Source organism: Pieris brassicae, chromosome 2, assembly GCF_905147105.1.
Source record: "Pieris brassicae chromosome 2, ilPieBrab1.1, whole genome shotgun sequence".
Taxonomy (NCBI): Eukaryota; Metazoa; Arthropoda; class Insecta; order Lepidoptera; family Pieridae; genus Pieris; species Pieris brassicae.
In genome coordinates this window covers 11440784-11459069 of record NC_059666.1, presented here as the reverse complement: position 1 = coordinate 11459069, position 18286 = coordinate 11440784, and the positions used below count along the sequence as shown (strand labels likewise).

Here is an 18286-nt window from a genome sequence, read left to right as displayed (position 1 = left end):
TAAAGAACCAGTACTAAACTCATAAAAACATAAACGTGCAATGGAAATTATCCATCACGTCAAGAAAAGAATGTATACCTACACGAATCACCAAATCTTCTTAATTTTATAAATACTTCTAGAAAATTTAAAAGTAGAAGTGCAATTAATTAATAACTCAAAATTTGAATTTAACTTCTATCTAGTATTTAATTCCAGCTGGAAATCAAACGTTACTTTCTAGGTCGCTTAGAAGAGAATTAAATTATCGATTTACCAATTATATTTTAAGAGTTTAATTTCATAAACTAACGTAGTTTTTCAGTGCTAAGAGGATTGAAAGTGACATTCGTTCTTGTTCTTAGATAATGTGGTTTATGTCACTCGTCGCTACCTACCGCTCTTAGGCTTACAGTTGTAATGACATTACGCAGACAAAGTAGCGCCGTGAAGCTAGTTATTATCGAAATTTAGCAGTGATTGTGTTTGGAAAATGTTTCTTAGAAACGTCCATTATTCCGAGATCTTTTATTATGTATTTTATTATAATGAGATTTCGTCTCGTCAAAGTTGAGAAAAAAGTTAATTTACATTTTCCAAAACCCCTTTTTATGTTGGCAGCACGTGAACGGATTACATTTATAATTCGAGATTTGTTTAATGTTTTTTTTTAAGAAATACTCAATCGAAAGAACCGGTAAATAGGTTCATCATTAAATTTCCCATTTATCCTTACAAGTAAATAATGTGTATTTTTACATTGAAAAGATAGGAACGAAGCAGCTTACTCCAAAAACGACTCATTTTCCGTATTGGCCATAACCGAAACATTGACTTAATTTGATTCATCTTAAACGGTACATTACAGCTCGGAAATTGTACAGTGAAATTGGGTAGTCATTTCACAAATTGCATTTGACCTGCTCGGCATTAAATCTCAATATTATTTCCCCATATTTTAATATTAAACGCGCTGTTTCGGTATATTTAACAGGCAATCTTATGCGTGAGTTCGTCACACAAATTTGGTTGAAATCGATTTGTAGAAGAAGTTTTTCTAAAGGCATTGCACTAAACGCTGAAACTGTCACACTCCCTGAAAATGTAACGACACAGTAGCAGCCTAAGTGATTGGAGCTCATGTCGATGTATTTTTACTAATATATTTAGATTTGCCTCTGTATACAACTTTGGTATGTCTTAAACTTTATAAAGTAGATAAACACATTTTAAAATCGGTTACCGCTTACGTGTTCCTAAAATATTGTAACAAAACACGCATAGTGCTTTAATTAAAATAAATCAATGGAAATTGCTTACGTACGAAATTAAAACCGTACACTTTTTCGTAATAATTGTGATTTAACAAATTTTACTGTCGGTGGAATCCAATTGTACTTTAATTTAGGCAATATTTTTTCAATAAAGTGTTTACTTTTGTTTTCGATGCGTGTAATTTATTAGGATTCGGTGAAAATATGGCTTTATTAAATTTCGTTCGTAATTTTACTCTTTGAAAAAACATTAAATTTTCATTGATAAAGGATGAGATATTTCATTTGAACTTTGCAATGGAAAATATTATATTATTAACAGATATATACAATAGTTTAACATTAAATATGCTTAGTACTTTGCATATACATGCGGTTATTTTAGCTGATAGTTCCAGTGAAAATGATAAATACGTCTTTTCAAGAATAAGCAATCTTTGGGCAGTCTCGATTGATGATGGCCGCTCCCCGTGCCTGTTCCGCATGTGTCAAATTACATTATTTTTATACCGAGATCAATGTCTCTTAACTCATTCATATGTTTGCTTAACAATTATGAAAGTTGACAAAAACGTATTGTTTTTGAATTGTGAAATGAACAGGCATCTTTAAACACCGGACGAGAAACAAAACGGTCAAAAAACTTGACTAACGTGTCAAAGGACATAGAAAAACGTAGAGTTTCGACATCCTTTTGATAGCATAAAATGTAATTATTTAAAAACCATTTATTACCTAACGTAGATGATTCAATTTTCTAAGCGTAACTTTTATACTTTGTGTATCTTGTTCCAGAACATTAGAAATCTTCGTTACTTGAATAAACAGTTACAGCCAATCTGTGCAAAACAATCGTCTGCGTTTGAATTCAGTTATTTGCAACATTGCAAACATTGCAAAAAAATCATTTCGATCCTGGCGTTTGTTAGCATAAATAGATTATTCCTATTCTTTTTAACTTCTGTACAAAATTGCGCTCGCTATTGTTATTATGATATTCATTCTAGTTGTAATATGCACGTCGCTTTCGTGTCTTTCTGTTCGGTAACACGGTAGTGTGATTTCGCAGACCATATTAAACCAGTTTGAGCAGCAATTTCATAAACGACTTGTTGATGTTGACATTACAGAATACTACTTCAGTATACCATTATTACGCTCCCAGAATAATTATTTTTACTTAATTATCATAAATGGTTACCTCTTTCAGCGTGTGCCAGAGAGCAGATGACAGCGAAGAGAAGTGTAAGGAACTTCGGCGCCATCTTGTGCACTATCACTTCATTACACCACACTACACCACACTAAAGTTAACTAGTGCGCTAATGTCGACTTGCCACTTTACTGTTTACACCATTACGAAACATCTGTAAAAAAAACAGAAAATATGTTAGTGATATCCAACTACCAAAGCGGTGCAAACTCTTCTTAAAAGTAGTAAAACAACTGATGTTAAACTCATAGCATAAAATAATAAAACATGCGTCTGTATTTTATTCCCGTTCGCTTTTCCAGTATAAATACGTACGCAGAGAATACGTGTCAAATATAAATAGTTTGGTCGCGAGCGCGTTTTATTTTCAGCCGACGCGTAGCCAAACTTGCTCTTCCCATCTTCTAACGTGTGAAGCTAAGCCTCATGCCGAATTATTTCAATACATATTTTCCCAATATATTACGCATGTACCATGTGTTATATGTATTACAGTCGTATTAGCCTAGACCGCGTGATATTCTTCTGACTGTGCTTCAATGGATTTTCGATCTGTGTCCGTTATGAAACAGTTTCTGGTATGTTGTAAGATATACAGTATCTCCAGCAAAAAGCTGTTCAGTTAGTTTTGATTATAGATTGAACAGTTCAATGCCTTATATATATGTTCGTAATTATAGAGTGACTAGGCATCTATTTACTTTTTTTAATTACTTAAATATATTCTAGTGTCTTTTGAGTTTTAACCTTAATAATAGATGTAGTTTTCCTAGTGGGAGTGCCATGCTGTTGCCTCCTGGCTTCAGCCAAACGGGCAGGCACGACCGGGGCAGTACCACTGTCTTTCAGAAAACCGGCGTAAAGTGATACAAAAGGTTCGCCTTCTTGTACTCGCGTTTCGTGCGGTGAGAAAAATTTCCGGAGCCCATCCCCCCTCCTCTTCAAGAAATATGAAGGTGCAGAAGAATCAGAATCTACCCCACACGCGCTTGCGGTGGAGAATCCCCCTCTGGGTGTCCACCACCGGGACACTCAGCACCCGGTGGTGGACGCACAGGCTGCCCTTCGAATTCTGGGGGGGGCAATTCTGCGCTCTTTAAAAAAAAAATTATCGGTCTCGGGGCAAACGGAGCAATCCAACAAAGGCACCCCCATCCACACTCGCCGTGGACTTCACAAATATTAGGGGGCTCAACTCCAACATCCACGCTGTATACTATCATTTAGAGACTGCGAAGCCGGCCTTGCTCTTTCTTACCGAGACTCAGATTTCCTCCCCGGCTGATACTTCTTACCTGTCCTACCCGGGGTACAAATTGGAACATTCATTTGTGCCGCGGGCTGGAGTTTGCGCGTACGTCCGAGAGGATATCTGTTCTCGTCGCCACGGGACGCTTGAAGGAAGGGACCTATCTAACCTCTGGCTGCGCGTAGACTGCGATGACCATCCGCGATTCTACGCATGCCTGTATAGGTCCCATAGCGGAAACTGACCGACTCATTGAGCACATCCAAATGGCTACAGATTCCCTGCTCGAAAGGATTCCTACCGCTGAAATAGTGATACTTGGCGATTTTAACGCCCACCATGCCGACTGGCTCGGCTCTGAAACCACGGATCACGCGGGAAGATCCTTTCACGACTTTGCTCTAGCCTACGACTTGACGCAAATGGTCCCTGCCATTACGCGAATACCAGATGTGGATGGTCATAAACCTTCTTTGTCGGACCTTCTGCTGACTTCACATCCGGAGACCTACCAAGTCTCTGTTGACCCGCGATTGGGTTCATCAGATCATTGTGTGGTACGGAGCATTGTGCCGCTCACACGCCCTTTACGGCCTAGCTTTGCGGGCTGTCGCCGTGTGTGGCACTATAAGTCAGCAGATTGGGACGGGATGCGGTCTTTTTTTGCGTCTTACCCTTGGGGGCCCATTTGCTTTTCGTTGAGTACTCCGGATGCCGTCGCTGACTCTGTCGCTGATGTGGTCCTGCAGGGCATGGAACTTTTTATTACATTCTCTGCGTTGCCGGTCGGTGGCAAGTCCCAGCCTTGGTTTACGCGTTCGTGCAAAGAGGCTTTGCGCCGTAAGCGTGAATGCTTTAAAGCCTGGGCAGAAGCGGCGACATCCTGTGATGCGGCTATCGGCGAACGTAAAAAAGCATACAATTCAGCCTCTAGGTCCTTCAAACGGGAAATCGCTAAGGCAAAGTCAGAGCATATTGCCAGGTTTGGTGAGAAATTGGCCCACCTTCCTTCGGGAACTCGAGCCTTCTGGTCTCTTGCCAAAGCTGTCCAAGGGAATTTCTGTCAGCCCTCTATTCCACCACTGCATAGGGAGGATGACTCACTGGCCCATACTGCAAAAGAGAAGGCCGATCTTCTAGGCCGTAAAAAGCCGCCCGCGCGGCCAGAAATAATAAAAATAGCCAATCACAGATTAGGGTAAAAAACCGCCTTCACCGGGGAAGGCGAGGACCTTTACTTCACACTCCGCTCACTCCAGTGAGCTTCCGTCCTGCCCTTCAGGCGATTGACCGCCCCGTGACGGCCCAAGCCGAGGTTCGAGTCTCACAGGAGACGCCCTTGCGCTAGCCGCGGGATAAAAACGCCATTCTGGCCGAGCTACGCTCGCCAAAACAGCCCGAGCTGAGCTGTAAAGGCCCTTAAGGCCAACAGCGAGATTCCATAACAAAAAAAAAAGCGAGCCTTCTGGCAATGTGAGTGTCCATGGGCAGCGGTATCGCTTCACATCAGGTGAGCCTCTTGCCCGTTTGCTTGGTATTACATAAAAAAAAATTTTTTTGGCGATTAATAAAATAATTACGGTTGTAAAATTACAATGCAATGTAAAATAACTAATGCATACACATAATTAACCTAATTAGAGAGGTATTCATAGCTCCTACATCCGTACATTCGTTGAGCCCACATTGTTAATATTAAATCGTCTGCAACCACACGTTCTAGAAATTTAGGTCAACCACGATTTTTCATATCGATTCCTATTTTTAAATACTCGATGTCTAATTTTCTCTCAACTCCAAGGTTCCTTTAAAAATCACGATACAGAAAACCTGAGAAATAACAATCGTGCTATTTTTGTTACTATCAGAAGATTATGTACAACATATGTTGTATATTATATTTATTTGCGTGGTAGCTGAAAATAAATATGCATTTTGATCTAATTAAGGATAATAGTTGTTCCTGCGTAGTTTTGGTAACAGCATTAAATTGAATAGTTACCCGGGCGGTAACCGCGACCCAATTACGTTCGCAACAATCATATGGGATTCGATTCTCAGCCACGTGACACTTATGTCATCTAATTTATTATATTAATCATTAGACGATGTACAGAAGACACAAATAAAACAGAAAATGGCTATTTATTGCTTAAAACATTGTGCAAGCTCGATATTTGACCGTATAATTTGGCTAACAAGCACGTTTGTTCGTCACCCCAGGATATTCTAATGGAGAATGGGCAACGGCATGAGGCACCTGTCCGTATTACGATACTAACGCCGCTTTTGATGTTTGTGTATTGGACAGGCACCTAGGATTACTGCCTCTACATAATAGCTTAATCAGAGATTCTGTACAAAAAGTAATGTTGCCAAAATGGAGAGAGCAAAATCATTTTTAGATATACCTAGTCTAGTCAATGTAGACTAATACAGTCAGCTTAAAAATCCGTCAGTAGTCCTGGTGAGGAGGCAGCTGAAAATAGTCGATTTATTAGAAAAATATAAAAAGCAGTGGAAAGGGTGGATTGTATCGCTATTCACGATGACGTGACAAAAGCCCGCGTACCAATATTAACTCTTTGTGGCTTTATTGGGGCTCAAGTGATGGCTGAACAACCCGTTTTTACAAATAATTCAGTTAGATGAATTACGTCTTTTATTTAAGTGTAATGGACTTAATGGAAATATTTTATTTGTTCGAGAAAGGTACGGATAACTTCAGGGTTATATTAAAGTATTCGATGATTATAACAATTGTGACTTTTATTACCAAATTGAAAATATACCTTACGTACATATATTACAGTCATTTTTAACACAATCACAAATGTATTAGAGGTACGTGAATAAGATTCACTTTAAAAACAACCTTTTTCTCAAATTTGTTAGTACAAAAGTTCACCAACAAATATGTCATGAATAAAAAAAGGATTACTAACAACATGGGCTGATACTTATACTATACGTATTTGGATGCATGTTTAGATGAAGAGAGCTATGATCTTTTCCCTTGGACCATCCGGATCCAGTTCGGAAAGGAAACCGACACATAGAGCAGGTGTGTTGAAATTGTCTTTTTACGCTCCGTTTGTGTCACACCGCCAATACATGCTACTCCAATATTCGACCGTCGAATCACACGTCAAGACAATGTAACGTTTAAATTACACACATAAGGTATGTAGATATCGAAACATCATATGGAAGTTATTACCACTATTGCGGGTGAAATTCCATTTTGGTGAATTACGTTTGTGGCCTGAACAATAGCGCCGCAATATTTATAATAACCTAAATAAATATTTAATTTTTTACTTAATCTGAGTTAACGTTTTTGGATTTATTATTGCCATTACGGCCCACATAGTTAGTTTCGTGACTGAATTTTAAAAGTGCAGCAACCAATAACAGTTTTCTTTCACTACGTGTGAATTATTACGTTTGGTTTAGTTAGAAGCTCTATTGTAGTCGCCGGCCTATACACTATTATAGGTGTAAATGCCAGCGACACAGCGGCACAGTGATAGGCCGGCATGATTTGGTAGACAAATTAGTGTCCTCGAAGACCAGATTATACATGTTTTTGATAAATTATTAAGTATTGATATCTTTTTGTATCTCTAGAAAACACGTATTCTATAGTAAAGATACGCCAATTCACGTCATTATATCGGATGAAAGAATCATTGAATGGCGAAAATGAATCTTCATTGACCTAATTCCTAAATGAAAGTTCCGTCCTATTTGTCTTTGAAATTCTAATTAAGGTGAGTCGGGGAGTATACCGGTAGGCTTGCTTCACAATTTACAGAAAACCACTCTTTTCACTCATTTACCTAAATATTATTCTTAACAAATACTTATTGTGGGGAACATTATTTTGAAATAATAAAATTCGCTTGCATAAGTTAAAGCTAAAATTTGTCTAACCCATCCTCATCCGGTTGTGGCTCCCAGCGCTTGACCGCCGAAATCGTTCCACAACAGTCCCTAAGCTTAACCCTGAATAATGTACGAGTTTAATTGTTCAGGAGATTATAAATAAGGAGGGTTTCATTATACGGGGCCCAGCCCTTTCAGTAGGACTACCACTTCATTCATAATGATGGGACATTTCGCTTTTTGTTTTGGGCAGTTTTCTTTTAATGCGTGACTCAAACACCCATAATATAGCTTTATTAACCTCATATATGTGATATTGTTTGACTGGATAATGATTGACTTTGGTGACCTATTTAGCGCGTGTATTTAATTTCGTAAAAATATACCATTTCCAGTTGACTGGTATTTGTGGTCGGTATAATATTCCTTAAGTTACTTTTTTATTTCGTTGCCTTTTTTTAATTATAGGCTTTTCGTTAAAAGCTGCCATTGACCAAATTCACGGTAACCCTCCAACATCCACAATTAAGACAGTCCCAAAACGAAACATTTTCACAAAATAATGATAATTATCATTTGACTGAAAACAGACACGCCATTCGGCTTTATATTATAATTACTATAATGATTAGGGTTAAATTGTCATTAATTTTTGAATAAGTCTGAGTCTATTTACTACAGTCGTCATGAATTTTACTTTTTCGTATATTACTGCAGCAGATACATCGGCGACCTACACGCCTATTTTCCAAAAGCCCCTATTCCATTGAACATTAATTTTAGACTTCGAACCATTCATATACATCACGCATGAAATGAGAAGGAGAACTGATCATAGCATTAACATTAATAAATAATGGTAAGATGCGCACGCTTACTGTCCGCGAAGTGTCATTTCTAATGGACTAGATTGTAATGTTGGTACATTGCCAATTTTATCGGTATTTCATATAATTCGCTTAAAAAACTATCAGTTTTAAATCAAGAAGAGCAGGAACCATTAAATTATTTTAATTACATTACGAACTTATAAAAGAAAACAGTAAAGCTGTAAGCAATCGATAAAAAAGGAATAAAACCGTGAAGAAACTGAATAATAGGGATGAGAGTTGCACGTTGAAGGTGCTAGGCCGTCACTGCTCTAAACTATAAACAATAAACAGATTTTTATTTTCCAGGCTGTTTTTTCACCTTACATTGTGACCTATTTGACACAAGGCTAATACACTTTTATTTCGATATTATCTCACAAAGATTTATTTCCAATACTATAACGTATTTATGATACAATTAGAAGATACCATTTCATCTATCGGCCAAATTAAAATGAAATCGTCAATCCTGCAAATGACGACTCAGTTCCATACGATATAGAGGTTATTATCGTTTTTATATCGCTCATAACTATAAAAATTTTCATTACTTTTGGGATTCCATTTTCGTAACATAACGGTGTAAGTTATAAGAGTTTTATGTTAACAAACTATATTTCCAGTTGCTAGTACACGTTTTTAATTATTGTAAAGGTTTTGTGCCAATTATGGAGAAAAAAGTGAGGTTCGGTCTTAGACAATGTTAAAGAAATAGTTTTAAAATTGTAAAATGTAGTTTTTCACAATCTTCAGAACATCAGCCATTCAAGAAACTGGCTTTAAACTAATGAGAGCAATTAGTATTATAATGAGTCTTTTTATTATTCTAGAACGACAAGTTCTGTTCGGGTTTGTTTCTCGTACCAGTATGTAAAGGCGTTTATAATTTTAATAACGACATTTATTAGGGTCAAGTACAAGAAAAGTGTATTATATATTATATTGCAAGGAGTCAAAGGCACTGATAATTATTGTAAATATTATTGGTTTTATTGTATAATTATTGTAAATATTTAAAAACTTCATGTCAGCCGAAGATGCATTTCCAAAACTTCAATGCATCCTCAATTTATTAAAATAATAAATCTTTTAGATAAATGAGTCACCATCTAAGGCGCCATCTTTAATAATTGTTACACGAGTTTTGTCGTTTGCTAACTTATCATAAGCAATCCTTTCGTCGCGTACTGTAGCAGTGAAACAATTTACAAGTATTTCCCATATCATCACATCGTCATACATCAATATTAAGATGTGCGTTGTGTTCGCAATATAAGATATACATCGAAATAGTAGAATTCAATCCGAGAAAGTGGTGGCGGGTTTGAAGACGCCTCCAACAATTACAAGTTGTCGTTGTTGTTTAAGTTGGCTGTTTGCAGTTAGCTTTGTGTGGGGATTACATTGTGTAAGTAGATAATCCGCTTTATATTACTGTAGCATCGACACTGATTTAAGAAAACTGAAGAAACATAGGTTTAAATGGTTTCTACGTCTTAAAGTCAATTATGTTGGAGAAGCTCTTCGAGATGCTTCTTAATGCAATAAATCCCTGTTTCTTTAATAAATAAAAAACTACCTTTAAAGTTACTTTAAAGCAGCCACGTGCTGATCAATATCGCAACAAAGTCTTCGCCGAATATTTCGAGTTGACATCATTATGATATCATCACTGCGAGCATCGTATGATCGCTCCCGCTTATAACTTGTTCTGTTTCAGAGCTGAGGTCACCGTTGGCTGACCGCCAGTACGTAACTGACCGTCGCCGTAGCCTCGCCGTTATTTCCACTATTTAGTCACATTTACTTAGTTTTAGTCATTACTATTTCTGTCTATTTGTACTTCTTTGATTTTGGAGAAGCGCTGATCACTTCTATCTTGGCTTTTCCATTTCAATTAAGTCAGTTTCAGTCAGAATCAGAATATTATTTAAATAAATAGGATATTAATCATGCAAAAAGCCGCTACCACCAACCCAATGCCAATGCCAATGTAGACAATGATGGATGTCCGAGAAAAATAAAAACCCATGGTGAAAAGGAGACGCTCAGTTATTTAGATTCTATACTTTATTTATGGAGGGAAAGAATTACGTATACTTATAAATTTCTTGGCTCTTGAATTTAATATTCAAAAAAAAATTACGATTGCTCTATAGTAAACATATTATTTTTCGTTTTAGGCAAACCGGCAGCAAGCTCATCTGATGTCAAGGGATACCACCGCCCATGACACTCACATTGCTTGAAGTCTCGCAAGTGCGTTGCCGGCGCTTTAAGAATTGATACCCTATTTTCTTAAAGGAATTATACCCTAATTCGAATTATTTCGGCAATACTTCAATGGGTAGCTGGTTCTCCGGCAAAAACTGTCTAAAATAACGGTATGTTGTGAAACGACGAACGTCGAGGTGATTCGAGTGGAATTTCGTAATCTGCCTCGACGTCCGTTGATAAAACTCAGCTGCAGGTATTAATCCGAACAACTCCTCTGAAGACTCTCCGAGATAAAGGCGGAAGGAGAGGCAGAGAGACCCCACGTCTGTACACAACGCCAAGGGATCAAGCCACTCGGAAAGTGACTGGTCGTTGACGATTAGAATAGTTCTTCTATGAATGCCTGCGGTGAATATGCAAGACAATCTGGGGTTATACAAAATTAAAATATCACTATGTTTAAAATTACTTTGCGCTTAAAAACACTACACGCATTCGAAACAGGTCTCTAATAATACTGTAATTTATAATTGAGATGACGTCAGCAGTTTCGAGCAACGCATCTCACGTTATTCATTTGATCTAAACGTGGCTTCGATTCATCGATTCGTACAGGAAATTGGGGATATTATTACAAAGTTATACTTCGTGTATAGATGCATAAACATTGCATTTGACAAGTGCCGTTCCATGTGGTCTGTGGTAATGCGGTAACCAAAGTTCCATAATTAAGATTTAAAGTCAGTAATATCAACCACTTTTTTCATAATTTAGTCGGAATTAGGTGCCTAAGAAGCATTTTTTTCATGTAGGACACTCAGTTTGTCGAAGAAGAAAAAGAAGGCTCGCAAGTTGTGGGACTGCCTCTGCCTCTGTCTGCCTTTAAAAAATTGGTACGCTCTTTTCTTGATGGACCCTAAGTCGAATTGGTTCGGAAATACTTCAATAGGTAGCTCGTTCCACATAGTAGTAGTGCGCGGCAAAAACGCTCAGTTGTGGGACGACGGACGTCGACGTGTTGCGGATGACATTTTACATTGTGATTTCATCCGATGTTGAAACTCTACTGTAGGTATTAGTCAGTTCATTATCGGGACAAGAAAAGAAACAAAGGCGTAGGTATCGCAGGTTTGTAGGCAAAACAGTTGTTTTATCGCAATTTCATGTAATATAACAAGTCGGTACTACAATGCACTCTGAATCTATTGAGTAGACAGTTGCAATCCATAAAAACTTAACTCGAAAAATGTCAAGAGACCTGTTTATTACACTTTCGTCACTTCTTTACTTAAATATCTTGGTCGTATTTGAGTTCTAAAAAGCTTGTAATGTATGTAACATATCATATTTTTCTATAACATCAAAGGCTAAAAAAAGTAACATCACTAAAAATGACCGTCGAATTTTTTGTAATCGCAAACATTGTTCTGCAACTGGATTTTGGAGTTATACTTATTTTGGCGCGTTAGGGAAAAATGATGAGAGTAAATTTTTACGATGCGCGCGCACACCGTCACAAGACCACCCTGAAGTTAGCTATAGTCAACATTTAAGTTTTTACTATTGTTACTGTCGTTTTGTCTAAAAACGTAGAATAAATTTTTTGAAAAGATTTTTATCTTGTTACGCCAAAGAAGTATAACTTCTAACGTGTCTACATAAGTACACACACGACTTTTTTAAATATATACGATAGTTCTTTGTGCGTTTAATATTATACTATATTTTAATACGGTTTCTACTACGGCCGGAAACAAATCACGGCACACTGTTGTGGCTTCTCAAATCCATAGCTAATGGGATCAGTGACAAATCCGTTCAATCACCATTATTTACATAATATAATTAATGTAATCTCTAATTAGCCCGCGATAATCAGCACCGCGATTATCCATTCACGCTAGTCTTAAATTAATGATTGTATCACACATAACACAGATCGCTATTGAACATTCACTCAACGTTAAATTTAAGTCTTTGGCCTCAATTTACAAATGCTAAATGCTATCCTTATATCCCTAATAAAAGCCGTAACCCTTCCCTAATTTTCCTTTTATTAATAGTTTTATCCTTTTATCCTTTACGCCAATCGGACGTTGCAAGAAGCCGCTAGGGAACAAGAACATTGGTCGGTTTACTTATACAAAGAGTATAAAGGCCGTATCTCTTGAGTATCAAATAAAATTACAAATTACAATTAACCGAGTCACGTGAGAGGATGGAACATGAGCTTAAGACTTGACCTACATTTTGTGCATTTGAAAAATTCACTAAAGCGTTTTGTTAACGAACGGTTCAACCGGGAGCAGACTGGTTTCATTTTGCCTTTAAAGCCTTCGTCGGCCATTCCATACAGCCGATGACACGTATAAACTTTTTAAGGAAATATTGTACTATTTTTAAAATAGATTTATGCATCTTTTTCAATAATGCCGCAACTAAATTGTGATGTATGAAATTTGTGTAGTTTTTTTTTTAAATGAATACAATTAAGAAATATTTTTCGATTCTCACGTCATTATTACGACGTCGTGTATAAATAGCCTTAGCAACATATAGAGCATCAGTCTTAATGCACTGAGTCTGCTCATGGAAGAGAAAGAACAGCTATATGTATATAGAAACGAGTATATGTACTATACACTATATGTTCTCCATATAAATTATCGCCGTCAGAGCCGTTTACTCTTGCCTGAAATTAACCGTAAGTTTAATCACTTCCTTCCAGGCCTCCTAAGGCCTATATGTATATAGCTGACTAAAGTTGAACATAGTTTTCTTTCAACCTCGCAAAAAAATAACAGAAAATAGATGTAAAAATATTTAGTTTCAAAACATAGATTACAAAAAATCTAAAATACTAATATTATACGTAAATTTGACCCATAAAATTATTTGTAAATGGAGTTTATTTAGCCGCTGACTGCAATTTGTCTTTTAAATAGCTCTCAATAGACTAATTAGTTGAATTTCATAAAAGAGAATAAAATTTAGGGTGAAGGTTATTTCAAGAGACGCTTTTTGTTTTAACATTAAATTAAAAATTAGAAAAATTAGGTCGATGAATCCTCTGGCAACATTCACGTTTTGCAATGGCGTCACACTCAAATGTATTAAAATGTTATGAAAACTGGTTTTAGATGTAATTTGGATAACAGATATTTGGTTATTAATAGTGAAATAATGTTAGCAATTTGTAAATCCAGGTGTTTAATCACCACCGTGTATTATCATCAGGTCAGCATTTGCGCATAATTGCCGATTTAAGTCTTACTGCTATCAATTTGCATTTTATTAAAATAATTGAAATGTTTTAATTAACCGGCCAATTAAAAGCGTGGAAAACGGAAACTTACAGGTTACCAAAAAGAGGATATTTTTTATAATAAAACAAGTATCCTTCATTGAGTAATAACCACCACTTTTAACAAGACTCAAATGTTGGAAATGATCGTGGGCGTAGCGCTGAACTCGTCTCGGGAGCTCCGCGTTTTCAGCTCAGATATTTTAAATTTTTGTTATACGTCGAAGTAGATTTTTATCAAAGGCTAAGCTTCTGTAAGGCTTGTCAACTTAGACAAATTAATTTTCGCTAAAATATACCGGCTTTTTAGCTTTTTCCACTAGATTTTACGATCAACGTAGCGCTAAAGTTATGGAACCTCTAACAAAGCGACCGCTGCTTTTATTACATGTAGTAGGAGAAACAGATATTTGTTCCTTTTAATAATCTCTCTTAGGAAATAGGAGTATTATTTACATAGGTCATACTGGCCTGTAGAACCTTCACCCTGTTGCTGCAGTTTATTTTCAGATCGATATAATATAAGCTAATTTCAACAATCGTGAGACATCATTACAATGACGTCACTTCTTACATCAAAATATCATTTAATTTAATTAGGAGCAATGTAACAACGTCTTTTCTCATTTATTAGAAGCTCCGCGACAAAATAATTATCAAACAGGAAGAATCTTTAAAGAAATCGTTTAGCCAGGTCTGTACCTGCGTGGAAGTAGAATGTTATATTGAGGTGACAACTAATACATTTACATGTGCCACTGCCAATAATATAAATATATTCCAGTTATCATATGACTAAAAATTACTTCTACGCTCATCGTTTATTCTGATAATCTTGAATAATCCATTCGCGGTACATAACTCTTAGGTTTTTAGTTATAATAGACATATTTTTTGGTTTTCATCAGGAAGCCCCACACAGAATATCACGTCATAGAAAACCATAGCCTTAACGACTAAAGTTTTAAAAGCAAGCAGCTTATAAGTTTATGTTATCTGAAGTATTCATCGTGGTATAAGGTCAGCCTGGACGCCATTTTTCTCGAAAACCTTATACATTTTAAATTTTCGGACTTACGACTTTCACCTCACCCACCAACTTCTAAGCTCACTGTTCTCCAGAACTTCAATACTGTGAAGTTTATTTAAAATTTTGGTGCATTTAGTACAACAAAAGATTGTGGTTACACTGAGAAGTTTGTTATCGTTTTATATTTATATTCAAAATTTACTTAAAAGGTTGTTGCAACCGTAGGGAAATTTGATTTTTTTTAATACATTCGCTTAAGTGAAATATTTGTGGAAGTAATCGAAACTTGAACGTTGCGAGCAATATCCGAGTAACTATAAAAAAGCGATAAACTAAGCCCAACTATTAAACGAATAACCTGTCTCCAAGATGCCAAAACATAATATGTTTTGCGAAGTAGAGATACGTAGTTCCATACGACATGCTACGAAGCAATTCGGTAAAGTGCTCATACATTTGCATTTAAATCGGGCCACTGTGCCGCTGGATACATCGATTTTCATACTTTTCAGAGTCTTCTTATTTATCAATACGAACTCGAATGTCAACAATGTAAACTATATTTTCGCACTACTGAAGATTTCATTTGTAACAAGGGATATCTTCTCTCTCCCAACTCTCTATTCGAAGTATGAGGTTGCATTCCATTTTGAATTCAAGTGAAAGTGGTGTGATTGAGAATTCGTATTTACCCGATCTATTAACATCAGAGCTCTCATAAATATGTATAGTTGTGTCGGCTGTCCGTTTGTTTATTCATTACTCGATTGATCTTCCCTTATATATTTTTCTTGATTTTAATAGAAGTTTTATACTAAACATACGAAAGTACTATAGATCTTTAGTATATAATCGTATGTTACACTTTATATTTTGTTCAAGCTAAATGCTCATAAAAGATGGTAATAAAACTATATCTACAAATCGTTATCAGCTAATAATAAAAATTCACGAATCGTCGTCGAATTTAGTCTTTATTTTGTTTTAGTTAACTGAAAGCGCTTAAGGAATTTCGGTACAAAATCCTGTTTCTAAATGCACAATTCTCTCCCGACCTTATTATCCATGAGTTATCGTAACATAAACAGTGTTAGGAATAAAATCGCAAATTGCATGAAATACAAGCGAACGCTACAGAAATAGCGCAACTGAATCACGGCCGGATATAATTCTGTGCTCGTATCTGCTGCGGCTGGAATTAAAGGTCATGGGAGGAATTGCCGATTGAAATTAACCAAACAATATTATTCGAAAACGTCTTTTGCATTTAAATTGCATACTTACACACGCTCGTAATTTTGAAACGATAAAGGACAGAAGAACTTTATTCGTACAACATGTTATTTCAAAGGGTTAAAATATGAAAATCCAAATCGAAGCGAGGAACCGGCTCGGTAAAGCCTATTTACTAATAACGGCATTAAAATTCCACCAAGTTCTCGTGAAATTGAACTAATTTACATTTTATAAGACTCACGACACCATTAGCATTGAACAGCTGCTGCGGGATTACCACAGCCATTCAGCACCGATGTGGAGTGTCTCTTCTATCTTCTATCTCACTGTAGCACTTATGTGCTGCGATTACAATTAAGCAATAATGCAGAGTAATTGAGTATGCAAAAATATTGTAAAGTTATAGAAGAACTCTTTTCATATTTAATAAAATGAAAGAAATACCAATATAAAGTAAAATAAAAATGTATACCAAATATACTACAATTAAATTAAATAAACAGTCTTTGGAATTTAAAAACTATAGTTTATATAAGAAAAGCGATATTCATAATTATTGGTATTTTTATTGATTAAAATTAAAATAAAGCAAATTATTGGGAGATTTTCCACCGTTTTTTTCCTAAATAAATAAAATAAATTTTGCGACTTCCTAATATCACATAAATAAATACAATCCATAACATAACGTTGAAATGGCGTAAATTGTTTCGGACCTCATAACAATAATCATTCTCACCTGAAAGCAATACAATCCAAAACTAATCACATCACTGATACATTCAAAAATTTCTCAAAACATCACACGCGTGCTTCGTTTCGTTCGTGCAAATACGTGCGCCCCTCGCGACGCCTCGACCGTTACTGAAAGCTTAAAGCTCCGACCGGGGGTTGTTTCTATGTGGATGTTCCGTACGAATGGGGTTGGTTGTGTGTGTCAGGTCACTAGAATTTTGGTAAGACAAGTGAAGTGGTGTGCTCTACATATTGTATCCTTTAAGACATTTATTACATAACTCATTCACGATATTGCTTTTCCGGTAAACGTTCATCTGAAGATTCCATGTTAAAATCTTCCTCTACCAGTTGCGATAGTATATTGATGGAAAATATCAAATAAAACTTTAGTGCTTTAATCCGTTTGTCTATCAAATCTTAGAATGTTCTATTAATTCCTAACTATCAACAGAAGTTGTTCATCACAAAGACAACTATTTTATTACCTTTGGTAAACTTTGTCAGTGTAATTTACTGAATTAATTGTTTAAAGTGTATTTTATTACAAAGTACAACATTTTCGTAATTTGAAGATAGAACCTTGTCTTGTTTGGTATTACGAACAATGTAAAAACGCAGTATCAAGCGCGCCAAGCGAGATATAAATGTCCCACAGTGTGTGTATTCAAGGTGGATTTCAGTCACGTGCAGAGTGAGGTAGGTCACGGTATTAAGATTTTTTAAGAAAAAGTCGTTTCGCAACACGTATGTTTGAGAACTATCATTCAGTCGTCGCTACTAGATATCCTTCTTCGGAAAAAAATATTAAAGTATCTAATGTACCTACATTGTCTAGTGGTAATGTGTTTCTTTCGGCGACACCGTTTTACACTACACATAGTTACATCATATCCTATCAACATACACATAATTGATAATAGACTAAACATCACCCTCGCTCTTTAAAAAGTTACGCACCTGACATTACGTTACAACAGGTGCGGAGTAACGGTTCACGCCACAGAGTGAAAAAATAACAAAGTATAATATTGATGTGCTGACATTTTGTGAAGAATGTATTGTATCATTACTTTAGCCTGTGTCGACAGATGGGGGACGCGCTTGATCGAGCGTTATATATATTTTTTAATTCCTTAATAGTTTGTGTCTTAGATTACTTTGTGCAGTTTTTATATGCTTAATTTTTATGTGTAGTAATGCTGTGGGTGTAGTGGGCCTGGGTATTCGGAAGCTATATCCAGGATGCTCCCTTCCCTCGGTAAAATACTATACGCTGGTTCGGCTGT

General features: G+C 36.2%; 1 protein-coding gene across 5 annotated transcripts in view; it reads right to left on the bottom strand.

The window, feature by feature from the left end:
• Nucleotides 1–17119, bottom strand: part of LOC123720001 (hemicentin-1) — a 180525-nt gene extending 163406 nt beyond the window's left edge. For all 5 annotated transcript variants that reach the window (XM_045676388.1, XM_045676389.1, XM_045676385.1 and 2 more), the window contains exons 1-2: nt 17002–17119; nt 2455–2620 (exon numbers count right to left, since the gene is read on the bottom strand). In XM_045676388.1, coding sequence (XP_045532344.1) covers nt 2455–2518 — 64 coding nt within the window. In that variant the 5' untranslated portion in view covers nt 2519–2620; nt 17002–17119. The remainder of the gene's footprint in view (nt 1–2454; nt 2621–17001) is intronic.
• Between the last annotated feature and the right edge of the window lie 1167 nt (nt 17120–18286).